Below are 17453 nucleotides of genomic sequence, written 5' to 3'. Positions count from 1 at the left end.
CAAGAAAGTGGAGTAAAAGGTAGAGGACTCCTTTTAACTGCGTATCTGCTCTCTTTGCATCCGCTCCAAATAAAAAAGCAAATGATGACCAAACATTAAAAAAAAAGCTTCTCGGTTCATTCAGAAAGTAGAGCGGGAAGCAGAAAATTCTTTATTTTCTTTTGTCCTTCCGAACAACTAAAAATTTGTCAAAAAATTTAATTTCATCCCAATCCATCTCGAATGAGAAATGGTATTTCATGTAGTAATGAGACTATGTTACTGTGTTTTAAGTCAATAATTTTTTTTTTTATCTCTCAAAATTTTTTTTATCTCGAATTTTTTTAAGTCAATAATTTTTTCTTTAAAAAAAGGAATATTTTTTATAAAAAATTATTGATGATGTTTTTTTTTTTTTTTTGAGAAAGAATTATTGATGATGTTGATAGAAATTTTTTTTGGAATGATGCGGTAATCGAAAATGGAGCGGGTAGTGAGAGACCCATTCCACCTCGCAATCCGCTCCGTTTGCATCCCTACACGCACGTGACCTCCAATTCCTACACGTGCGCTCTGAACTCTGCAGACGAGTACTCTCTCATGAACCGCATTTTCACCAATCAGAGTTTTTTTGGTTTTTTTTTGGTTTTTTGTTTTTTTTTTTTGTATGTGTGTGTGAAAGAGAGAGAGGGATTGGGCTCCGTGCAATAACAGCTCCAGTAGTAAGTAGCTGTTATTAATCATGAATCGAATCAAAAAACCAAAAAAGAAAAAAAAAAAACCACACAATAATATTCAAAAAACCCAACACCCAATCCGGAAAAAACAAAAAAAAGAATCATACCCATCTCATAATTTCTAACAATTTCCACTTCCCACCCATTTACGTCCTCTTTTTTTCTTTTTTTTTATTTCTTATCTCTTTTTTATAATTCCTCTTTGATTCTTTTTTAGTACACATCAAAGGATTAATCGCAGTAGTTGTAGTAGTAGTAATTGTTATCATCTCCGAGAATCTTGTGGTCTCTCTCTTTCTCTCTCTCTCTCTACAATCGCATAATAAATTTTATTTGTGATATGTGATTATTATTATTATTTTTATTATTATTATTATTGTTATTTGCTTTTAGTACACGGATTCTTTTCCTTTTCATTTTCATTTTTATTTTTATTTTTGTTTTTATTTTTCTCCTCTCTTTTTTATGTGGTTTTAATCGATTTTGTTGGTTTCGTTTTGACTCGGAGTGTTTGGGTTTGATATTTTAATCGCGTTTGGATCGATCGAGCGAGCGATCGATGGGTTCGCTCGAAAGAGGGATTTTTATTTATTTATTTATATTTCTTTTTTATAATTTGATTCGTGGTTTGTAAGGAGAGGTCGGTGTGCGATTTAGGGTTCCGCTTCCCTCATCGTTACTTTACTCTTCTTTTCGCCCCTTCGCAAAATTGTTCCTTTCACTGTCTCTGCGGTGTTTGGGGAGAGCTCCTTGGGGCTCTTTTCGTGGAGGTGGCGTCGATTTTTCACCTGGGTATGCTCCAAAATCCTCGATTTGGGTCGATTTGAGGAGGTTTTTGGGCGATTTTTGGTGATTTCGATCGGTTTTCACGGTGGGTTTTTGGTAAAGTTCGGATTTGGTGGCTCTGATTTTGTTTGAGTAACATTGAAGGGGAATTAGAGAGGGTTTTTGTTTTTTTCATTGAATTAGTTGAGCTTGTGGGGGATGTTTCCCTCTTTTAGGGTTTGAAGCTGAGATGATAGATGTCGCCTTGGTTGAGTGGTTTGATTGCTTCTGGGGTATGATGAAATTGGGATACTTGGGTTAAAGGGTTATTTTCTTTAGTGTTATGTGTATGCAATGGCTCGGCAAAATTGTAGCCTTCTTGCGGTATTATGCGGCAAGTTTGCCGATAAACAGAGAGGGGAGCCAAAGCTTCGATCTTCATATCCGTTCCCGGAGCTTATTTCGTCGGGGCGATTAGAGGTTTGTTCCAAGTTTGGTGAATTTGTTTCCTTTCTATGTATGTTTATCTATTTTGAGGAGTGTCACTGAAGTTTTTTGTTTTCGTCGTCGTTTTATATGCAGGTTCATGTACTTGTTAATCCCAGTTTCGAAAAGTTTTCGGAAGCTCAGAGGTTATTGCAGCCGAATTTCTTGTATTGTCAAGGCGAGCAGCTTGAGAATGCAGAAGAAATTGGCTCTCTTATGTGGGGAATAATCGACGCTTCGGATCCAGAGACATTTAGCTCGCTGATTAGCCCTCCATTGCCCACCATAGTAAGAGAATTTGATTTTCATAGTTCATGATTCCACTCATTTTAATTTCTGCTTCCATAATCCGGCTTTATTAGATACGTAAATAATTTTGTCTGGAGAGAGTGATATTGATTATTGGAATCTTGAATTCTTTTTTCTTTTTTTTTTTTTGATGCATTTAGCACCGTAGTGACAATTGCATGTATACAATCTATATGCTTGTGCATAACCTCTTGCTTTTCGTCTATGAACATTCGCACAGGTTTATTTGGAGGTTCCAAATAGTGAAAAGATGGCGCAAGCACTTCACTATAAGGTGAGTATTTAGAACTGCAACTGAGCATGGTCATATCTGCTATTTGGCATTGCCTTTTTTTTTCATATAGCATGTATTAGTAAAGAGTGCAATTACTTAGGGGTTCGTTACATACTTAGAGATTCACTACATCATTTATTCTTTGAATTCTACTTTTCGTTATTTTGAACTTTGCAAGTAGACATTTATCACGGAAAATGCATATTATCTCTATTTTAGAATAGGCCTTTTGAGCTCTTCCTGTTCTCTATGTTGCTAGGGAGTTCCGTACATAATATACTGGAAGAATGCTTTTACAGCTTATGCAGCTTCTTATTTTCGCCTAGCGTTGCTGTCAGTCGTTCAGAGGTATTGGCATTTTTTTTTTCTCATGGAGCTTCTACAAAATTGTTTATTTTCATGCCCTTCAAATTTTGAATTTTCATATATAACCATTGAAAATTCAGTTTATTACGAAAAATATTTAAATCTTAAGTTGAGTAGTCATCCAATAATGGTGTAGAGTGACTTCAAATCTGGGCATTTTGTAATTATAAGGGTATATATGCAAGAAAGTTTGCTTTTAAAGGATACAAATGTAAATTATGATTTCGCGAGGAATTACATTTAGATAGCTGATTTCGAAGGAGGTGTATATATTATTAATTATCTCTTTTCTAATTGCAACTTGCTTAGTTTAAATGTCGTCTAATGCTTACCTCTTTGCTGTAGTTCATGTAGCCATGCTTGGGATACTTTTCAACTAGCACTTGCATCTTTCCGGCTTTATTGTCTACAGAGCATCCATGCTCTGCCAGATAATAGTCAAAAGTCTAGCAGTAAAATTGGCCCTCGATTACTAGGAGATATCCCAAAGATTAATATAGCCCCCCCTGAGAAGGATATGGTTGAAGAAGAAGACTCATCTGAAGCTTCTCCTGCTATAAAAATATATGATGAGGATGTGGACTTGAGATTTCTTGTTTGTGGAGTGCCTTGCACATTGGTGAGCTCGAGCTTACAGTTTTGAATTGTCTGAAATATAAAATCCTCCGGATGTACTGTGACTTGCAGTTTACCCCTCCTCAATAGTCAAAATCTCTAGATAACATTACATATTAAAAAATGTTAGCTCTTTACCCCTTTCTGTGGGGGAGTAAATTGTGGAATTTCCTTGTTAGAGTATTATCAGATTTCCAGTTGGGGTAAAGTGCTACCATCTTGTAACTATGGAGTTTTATCTGTAGATTTTGATTATTAAGAGGGTAAAGTGCAAATAACAATATTTCCAAGGAGATTGCGTGCATTTTATTCTTCATAAATCTTCTCTTGCCTACATGATGGTGTGACTATACGGCACGCGATAGTATGCCCTTTTGATGTTATATGTCTTAATGGAAATGCTGCTTTTCTCTTTCAGGATGCAAGTTTGTTGGGTCCATTGGAAGATGGGTTGAATGCCCTTTTGAATATTGAAGTAAGTAATCAAAAATCAGTTCCATTATGGCAATGATTTTGCTTTCCCCATTTATTTGTTTTTGTTGACATTCGAAATTTTGAAACTAATCGCTCTTCGGATACTTCAATCTCTTGTTTGCAGATTCGCGGGTGTAAACTTCAGAATCGTGTCAGGTAAGTCACATTTTTCTTTTTCTTTTTTGTTGCTGTAATGTTTTCTGTATTTTTGCCTGTGGTGTTTTTTCTTTATGCCTAGTGATGTGCTCCCATGTTATCGATATCTATGAAGGCTGGATGTTATCACATTGTATTGATTTTTGACAGTGCTGCACCACCTCCTCTTCAAGCTGGGTCATTCACGCGTGGAGTGGTGACAATGCGATGTGATATCACTACATGCAGTTCTGCGCATATTTCACTTCTAGTTTCTGGTAGCGCACAAACTTGTTTTGATGATCAGGTATGAGTTTATATTAATTTACCTTTTTTCTGTACTTTTTAAAATTTCTTGGGTTGACTGATACCTAGAATTGACCTTAACTTTTATTTTATCCTCACAATTTTACCTTGATCAATTTAGATCTTGAAGTTTGCATAACAATTAAGTCCCATTAGTTTACCATCTGAGAATATTGTCATGTAAATTGTCATATAAGTGGATTAATTAGACTTTGTGTTGTTAAAATCAGAACTTTGAGGATGAAATTGAAGTTAGAGATCAGAGTCAAACTTTAGAACTAGATTGTCACAATTGAAACTCTTAAAGGATGAAATTGACATTTAGGTCAAACTTCAAGAACTAAATTTGTAGCCACTTCTTTATGTTGTAATTTGATTCTTCTAACTCATGCATGAGTAAATTGCAGCTTTTGGAATCCCATATCAAGAATGAACTCATTGAGAAGAGTCAGCTTGTCCGCACCCAATCAAATTTTGAAGAGAGCTTGCTATCTTCGCTCAAGCCTTTGAATTCTGCATCCATAGCTTGTGGGGCCTCTGTCTTCGAAGTCTGCTTGAAAGTCCCTGCATGGGCTTCACAGGTTGGTTGTCATTCACAATTTGTTTTCTATATGTGTGTGTGTGTGTGTGTGTGGTTTGCTTTAATATCTGTTATTCTGGGTTTGGTCCAGTACTTATGAATCCCTACATGACATAATTGAATTAAGCCTTTTTGCTTGTATTCTGCATAACGGGGGCTGAAAGAGTAAATTTTTCAAGAAATATGGTCCTTGTAAAGCACCCCAACTAATTTAATTGTGGGGCTAAGTACAAAATTCTCCCTGAAATTTGATGCAAATATAGGTTTTGTCTTTAGAGTTTTAACTGTAATAATTTAGTCCCTGAACATTGACCTTGACTAGTTGACTCCTATTTCATCCTCATAGTTTCAGTTAGCAATTTACTCCTGAAGTTTGACCCCAACTTTAATTAACTTAAAATATTTCTTTTTAACTAACCAAAATCTGATGCTGATTCTTACATGGTACCTTTTCTACAGTGTAGTTGAGGACGAATAAATTGTTACACAGAACCATCTTCAGGACTTAAATCTTTGTAATTAAAACTACGAGCATGAAACTAAATAGAGGTCAAACTTCATAAATTTGTAACTACCCCTTTATTATGGAAGTGATTGTTGAATCCGTCTCTGCTTACAAGCACCTTTGCGACAAGCCTAACTGTTCTTCTATGAAGTCCCCATCCCTAACTAATAATATTTGTCCTGTGATGAGTAGGTTCTGAAGCATCTCGCCCCAGAAGTCTCTTACCATAGCTTGGTTACACTCGGTATTGCAAGTATCCAAGGTACTCCAGTCGCCTCTTTTGAGAGACAGGATGCAGATCGGCTTCTCTTCTTTTGTAAAAGGCAGCTGAAAGATTCACATATCAAAGACAGTGCTACTTTTAGTCCACCAAGATGGTCCTCCTCTCTTTCCAAGGAAAGATCAAAGCCTGGTCTAGAATCAAAACTGCTCCTGTCCTCGTCCTCTCTTTTGGGTGAGAATGGAGCGGCAGGACCTTCTGTTCCCTTCTCATCCATGAAGCAAAGATCAAAGGTTGCTGCAATGAGGCCCATCCCTCGCTCTCGAAAGCACAAAATACTTCCTTTCTTCGGGAAGCCTGAAACTGAGGCATATGGTGGAAGTCAACCGAAACCTAACTTGGTTATAGTTCCTGTTGCGAAGCATAACCCAGTTCCTCCACCTCCACCAACAAATAGAAAGTCAAGTCAAGGGGGATTCCAGGCTCAGCAGATAATTCCATTGAACCCACTTCCAATGAAGAAACACGGATGCAGCCGATTACCGATTCAAGTTTGTTCTGAGGTATGATACTTCGACCATAACTCTGGTTGTGACAGGCTTTGTAATCAACTTCCTGGTGCTTTTATATACATATAGTTGCTGAATCATCTATTTATATATTTATTAACGTATACCCCTGTGAAATTAAGATTTATGTATACCCTTCGAAAGTATAGTTTCTGTCAGCTGTGGGGTTGATCAATTTGTAGGGAGAAGTTGGTTTTGTAGTACGAAATATTCTTTGTAGAGAGGGCATTTTTGTAAGTGCAAGGAAATATAGCTAATAAGTAGAGTTTTTAAAGGGCACATATGAAAAACTCAGATTTTACAGGGTTAACATATAATTACAACATTGAGATTCATCTTTGTAAATTTTGTTTTGTAGGAAGAGTTCTTGAAGGACGTAATGCAGTTTCTAATTCAAAGGGGGCATAGCCGGCTTGTTCCTCAGGGAGGGTTATCTGAGTTTCCTGATGCCATTCTTAATGCAAAACGCCTCGACCTCCACAACTTGTATAGAGAGGTTATTCTTTCCTCCTGTTACTTCTCTTAATCTTGTTTTTAAGTATTTTGTTCACAGTTAGTTGAAAGTATTGACAAAGTTCTCTTTTGCCAGGTTGTTTCAAGAGGCGGTTTTTATGTTGGAAATGGCATCAATTGGAAAGGCCAAGTCTTTTCAAAGATGCGCAACCATACTGTAACTAATAGAATGACTGTATGACCCTTTTTCCGTATTGTCTTTTTTATTTTAATTTTCCGTGTGGCTATTATTTGCCCGAATCTGGTTGTGTATTGACACTTCTTGCGCTCAACATTCAGGGTGTCGGAAACACGCTCAAAAGACATTACGAAACATACCTGCTAGAGTATGAGTTAGCACATGATGATGTGGACGGAGAGTGTTGCTTGCTGTGCCACAGGTTTGTGTCCCCCCTCTCTTATCTGTGTTTTGCTCACAAAATCATGTCTAACAAAGCTGGGTGCTGAGTGTTTCTGCAGTAGTGCACCAGGCGATTGGGTAAATTGTGGCTTATGCGGCGAGTGGGCCCACTTCGGCTGTGATAGACGGCAGGGCCTCGGTACTTTCAAGGTAATAGTGAGTGACCTCTTAAAATCAACCATTATTTTGGGATCTCATTGTCCACCACTTCACTAAATTCAGTCATTCAGTGAGATTTTATGTATGCATTTTCTTTAATCTATGGCAACTAGTATTCTTGTGCCTAAGAATCTAACGCTACTTTGTATTCTCACTTGCAAGACAATGAAAACATGCAGCAGTAAATCAATTTTCAGACATTTCTCAGTATTGCATCTCATTTCCCGATCTGTTTTGGCATATTGACAGGACTACGCCAAGACGGATGGATTAGAATACATATGCCCTCACTGCAGCCTGACAAACTATAAGAAAAAGCCGCAGAAATTAGTTAACGGCTTCTCTAATACTCCGACGACCGTATCACGACACGTTTAATTCTTTTTTCTCATTTTCTCATTCTCTTCCTTTTACCCCTTCTTCCTCCCCCTTTCTTCTAGATAGAAGGCGGCTTGGGCAGTAGTTGGGTAGCAGAGGGAGATGGAGGGAGGCAGGGAAGTGCTTCAATCTGATTAGGGGCAAAAATGTGTATTAGTTTAATTGTTGTTCAGTAAGGTTTTGTGTAGACCAGAATCTTATATATCCTGAGACATCAGAGGAAAGAGAAATATATTCATTGTAATTTAGTCAAACCTCTCGGATCACTGTTCAATGCCTCACTATACAAGGGGGTTTGGTGCCCACTGTCTTTACACTCGTAGGATGGAATTGTACATGATCCTTATCATCTCATATAAAGTTTTTATCCATTAATCCTTACTGTTGGATCAACCCTCTCAGATCACACTATCTTTTTTAATTCGACTCTCTTCTCTTTGATGTTTGCTGTGTCATAATTTTTTCAAAGCGCACCAGGCATGAAAATCGGATAACTAAATGTAGTAAAGAAAGAACATATGGTACAAAGATGATAACTACTACCTACATGTCAAGTGGATCCACAGGATCTAACTATGGTGTTTGGATATTAAATATGGGTCCCTTTATTAACCTACCAAATGCCCAAACTATTAATTTGTAGTTACGTTCAATTTGGATTACGTAGTATTATCACCTGATGGCTTATCATCGGTAAGTTATTTCTCCTTGTTTAATTATTTTTTAAGAAAAATATAAGCAACAAAGAAAAACTTTATGAAAGTATATAACACAGAAAATGAGAAGCATTACTGGTCATTATATTTAGATTTCTTCTTTAACTAGTCAAAGCATGTAGAGTCACAAGACACCGAGTTGTACCACAGCTTCACAGCCACAATGAGAACAAATTAGTCTAGGAAAAAAAAAAAGAAGTGGTCCTTGCTTAGCATTCAAAAAATGCATCTGCAGAGAAAACAAAATGGGTTGTGTATGCTACTCAAAGATTAACTCTTTTACTTGGTGTCTCATCCCGCATGTGATTTCGCTGCAGTGTCTAGAGAGGGGACACATTTGCCATATCTTTAATTTTGGTTTGAGAGAGGCATAGTCCTCCAAAAGGGTGACATGTGGAACTACTTGCTTAGATTATTCATTTCTCACGTACATATTCTTGCACCCTCCTCTTTATTAAGCACAAGTACACATTATAAAAAGGAGTTTTTTTTAAAAAAAAAGTTTTTGATGAACTTTCACATTCTTCATGCAAGCCTTGTGAAGTAAAGGGACATTACATTTCACAAAATGAGTCTTTATAAAACATCTCTTATTACTGTAAATTTGAGTTCTTGGTGCTTTGAAATTTGAAGGCTTAGTTTGTCTTTTCATACAAGTGAAAATGAAGTAAATATGAAGGATTATTTGCTTGTTTTTGTGTGTGTGTGTGTGTGTGTGTGTGTGTGTGTGTGTGAAATGGTTATGTAGTGAACACAGCTTCAAACAGGATGTTGGTCAATAAACTGTAGGAGGTTTGAAGAGAACTTCCTTCCTCACCTTACAGGTAACTCTTTACTTCTTTTATTTAAATTACTTTTTTTTTTTTGGATTTGATGGTGATTTTGTTGGATTTAACTGTTCTGAACACTTTTATAGTTAATGAGTGACAGCTAACAAAATTGTTTTTTCTAATGCAATCTTAATTAGGCATATTTTTGGAGACCCAAACAAAATTTTACCCAACATGGCTTAAGTCAACAATGTTCCAATGGTTCCAATGCAAGAAGGTAATATGTGAAACCATTTGTGGTTCTCTCCCATCATGAAACCACTTTAAACAACTAGACTCATCCAAGCATGTGACCTACACCTACTCTCACTACTCTTATCTAACATGGAGACAAACATCCTCAGCCATATAAGCTTTTTGAAATTGACCCTTAACTACTTTCCTTTTGATTGAGATCATTGTTGCAATTAGTTAAACTAAACATTGTATTAAATTTACTAAGTTTCTAACCCTTAATTGATCCCAAAAAAAAAAGTGATTATATGAAATCACCAATAAATTTCAAATAGTGTAAATTATTTGACTAAATCATTCACATCTAAAAAAAAAAGTTAAAAGTTGAGAAAATGGCCTGTAGTTTAGGGGTCTTAAATACTTTTTTACCATCTTTATATTCATCTCTTCCCAAGCAATTCAGCTGGGGCCATGGCAGTGTCTCTGCTTTATCTTTTCCCCTTTCTTTGTTCTCCTCCTTTTGGCCATTTTTATCTTGTCCATTCCTAGAGCATCTTTGTATGTGTCTTCTTCTTTTCTTTTTTTTTTTTTATAAAAAAAGAAACTCATGCCCCATTAAATCACCCCTTTTGGATATTGATTAGTGAAATGGAGAGGGCCCCAAAAGTGTTTCCAGCTCACAGACTTAATATTGCTTTGAACATGCTGAAAGAGAATGTTACAGAGGAGAGCTCTAAATAGTGTACATAATAATGTTGGTGGTCCCTTCTCATATTTTGTGATAGGGAAAACTTCAAAAACCCCCCTTGTGGTTTCATACTTTTTCATTTTAGTACCCTGTGGTTTAAAGTTTATCAAGTTAGTACCCTGTGGTTTCTCACTTTATCACTTTAGTACCCTGTGGTTTAAAGTGTATCAAATTAGTACCCCGTGGTTTTGCACTTTATCACTTTAGTACCCTGTGGTTTTAATTTTGTATCAAGTTAGTACCCTGTGGTTTTTTAAATCACAGGGTACTAAAGTGATAAAGTGTGAAACCACAGGGTACTAAAGTGATAAAGTGCAAAACCACAGAGTACTAACTTGATACACTTTAAACCACAGGGTACTAAAGTGATAAAGTAAGAAACCACGGGGTACTAACTTGATAAACTTTAAACCACAGGGTACTAAAATGAAAAAGTGTGAAACCGCAGGGGGGGTTTTCGAAGTTTTCCCTTTGTGATATGTGAAAGAATTCAATCTTTGAGTTTCTGGGGTACCTTTAGAATCATTATGGTGATGTTTTAGTTTCTTTAGCTTTTTTATGAAAAATAAAGTTGAAAAGTTGAAGTAACTTCTACTGGGAAAAGTTTACAAGCTGTATTCATCATGGAAGAAAAGAAAAATTGAAAGGTTTAAAACACAAGAAATAATATATGATGTTTTCTACTAGATCAAGCTTTTGGAGAATGCAGTAAATTTGCGAATCACTGTGGGTTTATTTGAAGTTGGATTAGAATCGAGTTTCTAATCTCAACCCAATCCAAATTTATTGGTGATTATGTTATAATTTTCTAGTTTTAACCCAATCCAAGTTTCAAATAGGATAATCCAAATCCATTTTACAAACTTGGTATATATGCTTATATATATACATCTGAAAGGATGTGCAGTAAGGATGATAATGGTCTCTGATTAGAATGATAGTGATCTTTTACGGTTATGATTGGTTGAATAATATAATTTAATGAATGAAAATAATCAAAAAATATATCTAACGATAAAAAATTCGATAGTATTATAGTAGCCAAAATAATTAGTGGATATATTAATACAGGGAGTACAGGTGTCAACAAGAAGAAATAATCAACCCTGATAATTATGCTAGCTGTAAAATTCGTGTTGTCGAGATGGACGGCTGTGATGCGAACCGACCATTTTGTCGGAGGAAGAGAAAATAAGCACTCTGTGGAAACGCGTGGCCGTGGTCACGGGTGGAGCCATTGAAAACCAGAAACTAGACCAGGTCTACCACACGCGCAGTGGTGGACCGGTTGTTGTTTTGCCCTTTATTCCATCATTTTTTTTTCTTAAGACCCACTAAAATATTCAATTATTTTTATTCATCAAATTAAAAAATTATGATTTTTTTCTTTATGCCTATAGTTATGTATTTTTGCGTGACTAAATATAAATATAGTTATAAAAAATATATCAACGGTAATAAATTCTAATTATCTTATTTTATTGTATTTTAGTTACTACTAGTAGAATATATAATTTTTTTTTCAACTAAAAATTAATTGATAGTAATATTTATAAATTTTATTACTTATATCTAAAATGATAAGATTATACAAAGTACACGATAATATTTAAATATAACTAAAATTATATAACTTTTTTTTCTCATTGAAAAAAAAAAATAGTAAGATTATAATGTAAATTAACTATAGTTTCATTTGTAGTTCCATTGAAATAATTGAACACGTTTAAAGGCAAATCAAGTTAAAAATTTGATCTATAGTTAAACCTATAATATACTCTCAACTATTTATAATTATTTAAAATATCAGTAGTGCTGTAATAAATGAAAATATTAATAATGACGAAGGGTTTGATAAATAGGCTGGTTCACTGCTGATGTGGTGGACCTGGTTCACGGACTAATTTCTCACGCCCAAACGCTCGATTGCTGCACTTTGTTTTTTGGCGACAAATAAGACGCGTGCTCCGAGCCCGTCGCTTTCGCACGTGGACCCATAAACCGGGTCCACCACCAAGCACCTGGCGCATGGGATGGTGTGGTTTCACCCATTTCTACCGGTGTTTGGAGAGTTGATGAACGAGCCTATTACTCGCTTCGGATTTGGGTGCAAAGAATTTGGATCTAATGTGATCCGTAAAACCCGATAAAATAGCACGTATCAATGGGCTGGATTTATTTGTTATCTAAAAAATCAATTTTATAATTTTGATTACTTAAATTAGCTCAAAGTGTAAATGAGTTGCGAACTCACGATTCACGAAGCGAAGAGACACCGCATCTTGTGAGTTGTGTGAATCTTGTCCAGCAAGGAACAAACAAAAACACTCGTTCATTTCCTCGCATCCTTTATGTACCCAAAAATCTCTCTCTCTCTCTCTCTCACTCCCCCCTCTCGCTTCTCACTCCTCTCTCTCTCTCTCTCTCTTTTCAACACGAAACTGCAAACCCTTCCGTAATAATGCAAATAGTAATAGTAAATCCCCAATCCTCCCTCGTCCTCTTCGTCGTCCTCTTCTTCTTCTTCGTTGCTCCGATCCCCATCAATGGCGGAGTCGAAGATGATGGTAAGCGCACGTACATCGTGCGCGTCGACCGCGACGCCAAGCCCTCCATCTTCCCCACGCACGCCCACTGGTACGAGAGCGCCGTCCTCGCCGCCGATGGCTCAGCCGCCGGAGAGGATGGCGCGGCGGCGGCGGCTGTGTGGCCCCCGGGCGGGCCGGTGATACACACGTACTCGACCATCTTCCGCGGGTTCTCGGCGCGGCTCTCGCCCGCGGCGGCGGCGGCGCTGTCGTCGGCCCCGGGCGTGGTGTCCGTCGTCCCCGAGCTGGTGCGGCGGCCCGACACGACGCGGTCGCCGCAATTCCTGGGGCTGCTCCCGTCGCCGCCGTCCGCCATCCTCGCCGACTCCGACTTCGGGTCCGATCTCGTCATCGGCGTCCTCGACACCGGCATCTCCCCCTCCCGCCGCAGCTTCTCCGACCGCGGCCTCTCCGCAGCCCCGGCCCGCTGGCGCGGCGCCTGCGACTCCGGGCCGGGCTTCCCCGCGGGGTCCTGCAACCGCAAGCTGGTCGGCGCCCGCTTCTTCTCGGCGGGCTACGAGGCGACCTCGGGCCCCATCAACGCCTCCGCCGAGCTGCGCTCCCCGCGCGACACCGACGGCCACGGCACGCACACCGCCTCCATCGCCGCGGGCCGCTACGTGTTCCCGGCCTCCGCCCTCGGCTACGCGCGCGGGGTCGCGGCGGGGATGGCCCCCAAGGCGCGCCTCGCCGCCTACAAGGTGTGCTGGGACGGGGGTTGCTTCGACTCCGACATCCTCGCCGCCTTCGACGCCGCCGTGGGCGACGGGGTCGACGTCGTCTCCCTCAGCGTCGGCGGCGTCGTCGTGCCCTACTACCTCGACGCCATCGCCGTGGGCGCCTTCGCCGCCGCCGAGGCCGGGGTCTTCGTCTCCGCCTCCGCCGGCAACGGCGGCCCCGGCGAGCTCACCGTCACCAACGTCGCCCCCTGGGTCGCCACCGTCGGCGCCGGCTCCATGGACCGCGACTTCCCCGCCGACGTCGTCCTCGCCGACGGCCGCGTCCTCCCCGGCGTCGGCGTCTACGGCGGCGGCCCCGGCCTCGCCCCCGGCCGCCTCTACCCGCTCGCCTACGCCTCCTCCGCCGCCGACGGGTACGCCTCGTCCCTCTGCCTCGAGGGCTCCCTCGACCCCGCCGCGGTGCGCGGCAGGATCGTCGTGTGCGACCGCGGCGTCAGCCCGCGCGCCGCGAAGGGCGAGGTGGTGCGCCGCGCCGGGGCCGCCGGGATGATCCTCGCCAACGGCGCCTTCGACGGCGAGGGCCTCGTCGCCGACTGCCACGTCCTCCCCGCCGCCGCCGTGGGCGCCGCCGCCGGCGACGCCCTCCGCCGCTACATCGCCTCCCCCGGCTCCGCCGCCGCAACCATCCGCTTCCGCGGGACCCGGCTCGGCGTGCGCCCGGCCCCCGTGGTGGCGGCGTTCTCGGCGCGCGGGCCCAACCCCCAGTCCCCGGACGTGCTCAAGCCCGACGTGGTGGCCCCGGGGCTCAACATCCTGGCGGCGTGGCCCGACGGCGTGGGCCCCGCGGGGATCCCCGCCGACACCCGGCGCACCGAGTTCAACATCCTCTCCGGCACGTCCATGGCCTGCCCGCACGTCTCCGGCCTCGCCGCGCTCCTGAAGGCCGCGCACCCGGACTGGAGCCCCGCCGCCATCAAGTCGGCCCTCATGACCACCGCCTACGCGCTCGACAACAGCAACTCCACCATGCTCGACGAGTCCGCCGCCCGCCCCGCCGGCCCCTTCGACTTCGGCGCCGGCCACGTCGACCCGCTGCGCGCCATGGACCCCGGCCTCGTCTACGACGCCGCCCCCGCCGACTACGTCCACTTCCTCTGCAACCTCAACTACACCCGCCAGAACATCCGCGCCATCACCCGCCGCCCCGCCGACTGCGCCGGCGCGCGCCGGGCCGGCCACGCGGCCAATCTCAACTACCCCTCCTTCGCCGCCAACTTCGTCGCCGCCGCCGGCGACCGGAGCATGTCCACGCACTTCATCCGCACCGCGACCAACGTGGGCGCCGGCCCCGCGGTGTACCGCGCCGCCATCCGGGCGCCCGAGGGCAGCACCGTGACGGTGGAGCCCCGGGAGCTCGCGTTCCGGAGGCCCGGGCAGAAGCTGAGCTTCGTGCTCAGGGTCCGCGCGGCGGCGCCCGCGAAGAACATGGAGCCCGGGAGCTCCACGGTGCGGAGCGGGGCGCTTACGTGGCGCGACGGGAGGCACTCTGTCAATAGCCCCATCGTCATCACACTGCAAGCGCCGCTGGATTAGGATTTAGATCAAATCAAACGCTTCCTTTCTCAGGGCAGGGTTTTGAGTGTGTGGCTCTTTGATTTTGGTTCAACCTTCGTTCTCCCTGTGCTTATTTTCGCCTTAAACTAAGTTAAGTTCCCAGGTTTAAATTGTATAAGATAAGGGCTTTTAAAGGGCATATTTTATATATATATATATATATATATAAAGTATTTGGTTAGAGTGGTGGTTGGTTGGTGTAAATTACTGAAGGAAAAAGAGGAACTGGTGGAGAAGATCAATGGGGGAATGTGAATGAAACTAAGTTTTTGTTTTTTCCTTTGTTTAATTTCATACAAACTCTTCTTCCTTTTTCTTTTTTTCTTCTATTTTCTGTCTTGTTTTGCTCTCAAATGCACCTGCGCAAAATCATGTGACCGAGTGGGCGCGAGTAGGTTTGATTCGTTGTGTTGGTATTTGTTTTCTTTTTGTTTTGTTTTTGGTATTTAGCGGGGACAGGAACTGTGTATCTGAAAAGTATAATGAATGGTGGAGAGTCTGAGAAGGTAAACAGAGCACCAGTTGTTTACTACACATCCTGCTTCAAATAGTGTTGCTGTTGAGTAGCATGAAGTGCTGCTAATAATATTTAATCCTTTTTACCTGTTCAGTTACTGTTCTTCTACAAATTCACAGCACTTTTTACTGGAATAATGATGGTTATGTAGTTTTACTTGCTTTTTTTATTTTAGAAAAAGAATTAGTATTATAGTGCTATTATTATTCCAGTAAAAAGTGCTGTGAATTTGTAGAAGAACAGTAACTGAACAGGTAAAAAGGATTAAATATTANTTCACAGCACTTTTTACTGGAATAATGATGGTTATGTAGTTTTACTTGCTTTTTTTATTTTAGAAAAAGAATTAGTATTATAGTGCTATTATTATTCCTTTTCTCCTGATAGTACTTTTTATTCTATGTGAAAAATTAGTGTCCACGGTCACTTCTAATTAAATCTATTTTTATTATCATTATTATTTAGAGTAGTTGGTTGGATAAATTTTAAATAAAAATTATTGACGTATATTTCTAAAAATATGATAGACCTAGAATTGGATCGGGTCTAAAAAAGGCCCATTGCAATGTGCTTAATTTCGACCCGGCTTTGGTCTCTAAAACAGCACAATTGGGTTGGGAGCTTAGCACCATGATATAGATATAGGCCCAAAGAGGTCTCAACTTAGTTTCCATGTTGGACCCTCCATTCCTACATTGTAAAATAATGGATCAACCCAAAAAAAAAAAAAAGGAGTGTGGATTCAGAAATAGCAGTTTGAGACCAATGATTTATTTATCTCAAATTTTTAACTAAAATCAGAAGCAGATTACACATTTTTAAGACAATAATTCAAGAGAAATGCTTCGGGGTATTTAATTTTGGATATTCTATTATATTATTGATGAGTTGATATTACATATGTAGAAGGATTCTAATATAAAATTTAGGATATAATGATTGCGCTTAGGTATTTGGAGTATAGTAATTAATAATTAGATAGATATAATAATAATATATTTGTCATATTATAAGATAAACATAGGAGTACTTTTAGAATAATTCAAAATGTGGAAAGGTGTCCCAACACTATTAGCAATCATCGGGTCCACCGATAATCCAGCTGGTAAGGTATTTCGTAACGCGCACAATTTGTGAATTTGATTGGATCAATCTTGTTTGTATTCGTGCGCGAATCAACAAACATTATTGGAAAATAAAATTAAAAATACATTCTCAGTGCGCCCAAAACCTTATTAGCGGAGTGACGAGCAATGGCGCGTATGCTTTACATTCAATGTTCCTAACAATAGCGTTATGCCAATAATAAATCCAACCAATCATATGTCACTCTCGAGCCTCGTACCGTGACGCGGGCGAGTCATGGGCGCCCCACACCAACTCGAAATTATTGTGGCCTCACAGTTGAGGCCCACGTTCTTTTGTCGTATTAGAGCAAAAATTTCCACACGAAATTAATTAACTATTATGAAGATAATAATTAGATAAACCATTCTTCTAAAAGAGGAACATACGAATGAAACAAAATTCGAATCTACCGGATATATTACTGACGTGGCATCTCCAACTAATAGAATATATTACCTCCCATGGGTTGATACGTCCTATTATGATAAATTAAAAAATATTTTTGTTATTTTTTTTTAAATAACTGACTTGTTATTGATGGTACAAATATGTTACAGTAGACTTTCTCTCTACTGATACAGGAAGGCCACCCACTATAATGTGTTCCGTTTGAAATGATAAAAAGATTACATTACATATAGTAAAAAATAATAAAATTTTTTTTTATTTTTTATATAATATTATGCTC

At 40.7% G+C, this 17453-nt stretch overlaps 2 protein-coding genes across 2 annotated transcripts; both read left to right on the top strand.

Moving 5' to 3' along the window:
- Positions 1141-8151, top strand: LOC109705024 (AT-rich interactive domain-containing protein 4-like). Its single transcript, XM_020225790.1, has 15 exons — positions 1141-1961; positions 2064-2255; positions 2497-2550; positions 2810-2898; positions 3262-3535; positions 3950-4006; positions 4130-4161; positions 4312-4447; positions 4854-5027; positions 5724-6314; positions 6679-6816; positions 6910-7008; positions 7113-7213; positions 7293-7383; positions 7642-8151. The coding sequence occupies exons 1-15, from the start codon at positions 1836-1838 to the stop codon at positions 7768-7770; spliced, it is 2283 nt and encodes a 760-aa protein (XP_020081379.1). The 5' UTR covers positions 1141-1835; the 3' UTR covers positions 7771-8151.
- Positions 12427-15449, top strand: LOC109704723 (subtilisin-like protease SBT1.5). The gene has a single exon (XM_020225498.1). The coding sequence runs from the start codon at positions 12700-12702 to the stop codon at positions 15097-15099; it is 2400 nt and encodes a 799-aa protein (XP_020081087.1). The 5' UTR covers positions 12427-12699; the 3' UTR covers positions 15100-15449.

This window comes from Ananas comosus, linkage group 2, assembly GCF_001540865.1.
Source record: "Ananas comosus cultivar F153 linkage group 2, ASM154086v1, whole genome shotgun sequence".
NCBI lineage: Eukaryota > Viridiplantae > Streptophyta > Magnoliopsida > Poales > Bromeliaceae > Ananas > Ananas comosus.
The sequence above is the reverse complement of the archived record's forward strand: the minus strand, read 5'-3'. Positions and strand labels throughout refer to the sequence as shown.